Raw genomic sequence first — 2,795 nt, 5'->3', positions numbered from 1 at the left:
ATATATTTGCATGCTGGATGTAGAACTAGGGTCTCACATATACTAAGCAACTGTTCTATCTCTGAGCTCACTCCCAGCCTCACTTCGCTTCTTTAAATGCATATAGTACACAGTAAGTAAACAGGCATTGACAGGAGTAGACAGAGTCAAGTTGGTAGAGGGCTGTGGCACTCAGGCTCCTTTTAAGGACATGAGCCTCCCAAGCTACTGTTAGAACAGTACTTGGGGCTGGAGAGATGGCTCCGTGGTTAAAAGCAGTGGTTGCTCTTGCAGAGGACCTGGGTTCAATTCCCAGCACCCATATGGTAGCAAACAACCATCTTTAACTCCAGTTACAGGGGATCTGACGCCCCCTTCTGACCTCTGTAGGAATTGCACAAAACGGGTAAACTCACATACATGCAGGCAATGAACCCATACACATAAAATAAAAATGATAAATATTTTTTGTAAAGAACAGTACTTGATACCTTAGGCTCTGTATCCATGAAGTAGGACTGTCATTCCAGATCCCAGATCCTGGCACATACCATACCAGGGTAAACCAGAGATGCCAGTCTGCTTTGGGAATGCTAAATCCAGTTGTAATGTGTCAACATTTATACACCAGAAAAATTCACATACAGTGTGATTTTTAGCTTCTCTTGAGGAATTAGGAATTCTGTTAACTATATGATCCAATTAACAGTGCCAGTCAGTCAGAGCTGAGTAGCACTGGCCTTCATTCATTCATTCACATCTTCATCCAGTATTTACTGAGCATCTACTAGGTCAGGTACTGGTGTAGGACATGAAGATATAGCAACGATCAAAACAGATAAAGTGCTCACTTTCCTGGAGCTCCTGACCACACAAAGAGAGCAAGTTAATAACCAAATAAAGTGAGCTCCAGCTCAAGTGAGAAGCACTAAGAAAAACTAAAACCTATGCTGTAGAGATTGGAAGTGGGTGGAGAGTGCCACGTGCTGCAGACTGGGGTCAGGAAGCCTAAGTGATTCCTGGGCCAATCTGATTAAAATGAGAGACTCGACGTACAGGCACCAAATGGAATCTTTTTTTATTGCGGGGGGGGCATCTAAACGGGAAGAGGGTCTCTTACACCCGGCAGTGGTTTGAATTTGATTCTTCCCTATATGAGAAAATGTTGGTGGTTTAAACACAGGAGTGACATGGCTGGGCTTGCTCATGATCACTGGTGACTGACCCCTGTTAGAATCCCAGAGACTGGCTATAGTTCAAGTAAGAGGGGCAGAAGTTAAAATGCTAGAGGTGGTTCTTCATCTGGGAGAGATGACCATCACACTGTAGAGCAGAAACTTCCCATCTTCAGACTACAGTGCCCATGCAGAAGAATGACCCTGAACTTAGCTCCAAACCTGAATTAACCAGTATTTAAAAGCAGAGTTCAGACACAATGAAGCCATTTTGAAAACTAAGCCCAGAAAACCCTGAGCCTAAGTACTACTTTACCCAAGCCCAAAGGAAAGGTTCCCATGGACATGCATCTGAAGCATTCTACCCTGTTCACTTGTAAAAGCTCCTCTCCCTTCACTGTCTTTACTACATATTACATACTTTTGGTATGTTCCACTTCTTAGATAGGTCCTAAGCCTTATTTTGTTTCGACAACTTGAGTTAACTCTTCATTTTCTCCAAAATCAGATGGGAAAAAATCTAATCCTTCACAGCAAACTAAAACAATGATCAGCTTGGGCATTCATCAAGAACTTCCATTCTGAGACCTTGAAGAGTTTGAGAGGAAGGGTCTACTCACGATCAGAATGTGGTCCCGGCCCATCGTAATGACCGTGTCAGGGATAAAGGTACACCCTTGTAATCCCAGTTCTAGGAAGATAGAGATAGGCGGACCCCTGGGGATCACGAGCCAGCCAGCCAGGCAGCTTAGTCACATCAGTGAGCCTCAAAGCCAAGGAGGCACTGTCTCGGAAAACAAAGTAGATGGCTCCTAAGGTGTGACACTGATGTTGTCCTCTGGCATCCACACGCATGTACAGGCATGCACACACATTGAACCCATCTAGAGCCTGATTAAAAAGAAGATGCTACATAAATGGTGGCTGAAGAAGTGGACAGTTACCCACCCTTATTTATAAGCTATAATCAACTCAACTATAGTTTGACCTTAGTAGAATCAGTAAAAGGAAATAGGGTTGTAAATAGAAGATGAGAAGAAGTATGTGCTTGTTTAAAAAGAGCCCTTCCCTTCCAGTACACTCTTGGGACCCACCAGCATCGGAGGTATAGCTGCCCACTGCACACCTGCTCTTCTCGCCTCAAACTCATTTCTTTGGCACTTTGCCTAATCCTCTTCTCCAGTACCACAAAGTCACTGGCAAAGCCTCTGCCCCTTGAGTGAGTTTTCATCAGACTGTGTATTCTACAGAAACCAATTCCCATGTTCCATCAAGCCCAGTCGGACCTCAGTCTTTCCCTGGAATTGATTTCTCCACCATCCAGCCCTTTCTCCTCCTGAGGCTCAGGGGTAGCAGGGCAGGGAATCTCTCTCCTAACTTCTCTATTTGTTCAAGCATTTTTGTTGACTTATTAATTCTTGTAGTTTGCAAGGTGATAGCACCAATAGTGTGAGTACACATTGAACACCTGGTACCTGGCTAAGCACTTCACCCCTTTTCTCCTTGACGAAAGCAAAAAATGCTGTGATTTCCCCTTTTCAGATAAAGAGATGGAAATCCAGAGAGGTGAATTAACCTGTCTAGGGTTACCCAGCAAGGAAGTCAGAGAGAAAGAATTTGAGTCCAGCAATCTGGCTCTGG

General features: G+C 44.2%; 1 protein-coding gene across 1 annotated transcript in view; it reads right to left on the bottom strand.

The window, feature by feature from the left end:
- Dock2 (dedicator of cytokinesis 2) overlaps positions 1 to 1,804 on the bottom strand; it is a 260,786-nt gene extending 258,982 nt beyond the window's left edge. The window contains exon 1 of the mRNA XM_008850736.1: positions 1,775 to 1,804. Within this exon, the coding sequence (XP_008848958.1) occupies positions 1,775 to 1,798 (24 nt within the window). The 5' untranslated portion in view covers positions 1,799 to 1,804. The remainder of the gene's footprint in view (positions 1 to 1,774) is intronic.
- Positions 1,805 to 2,795: the final 991 nt, after the last annotated feature.

Source organism: Nannospalax galili, unplaced genomic scaffold, assembly GCF_000622305.1.
Source record: "Nannospalax galili isolate Female #2095 unplaced genomic scaffold, S.galili_v1.0 scaffold104, whole genome shotgun sequence".
In the NCBI taxonomy this organism is placed as follows: domain Eukaryota; kingdom Metazoa; phylum Chordata; class Mammalia; order Rodentia; family Spalacidae; genus Nannospalax; species Nannospalax galili.
This window is presented reverse-complemented; position numbering and strand designations above follow the sequence as displayed.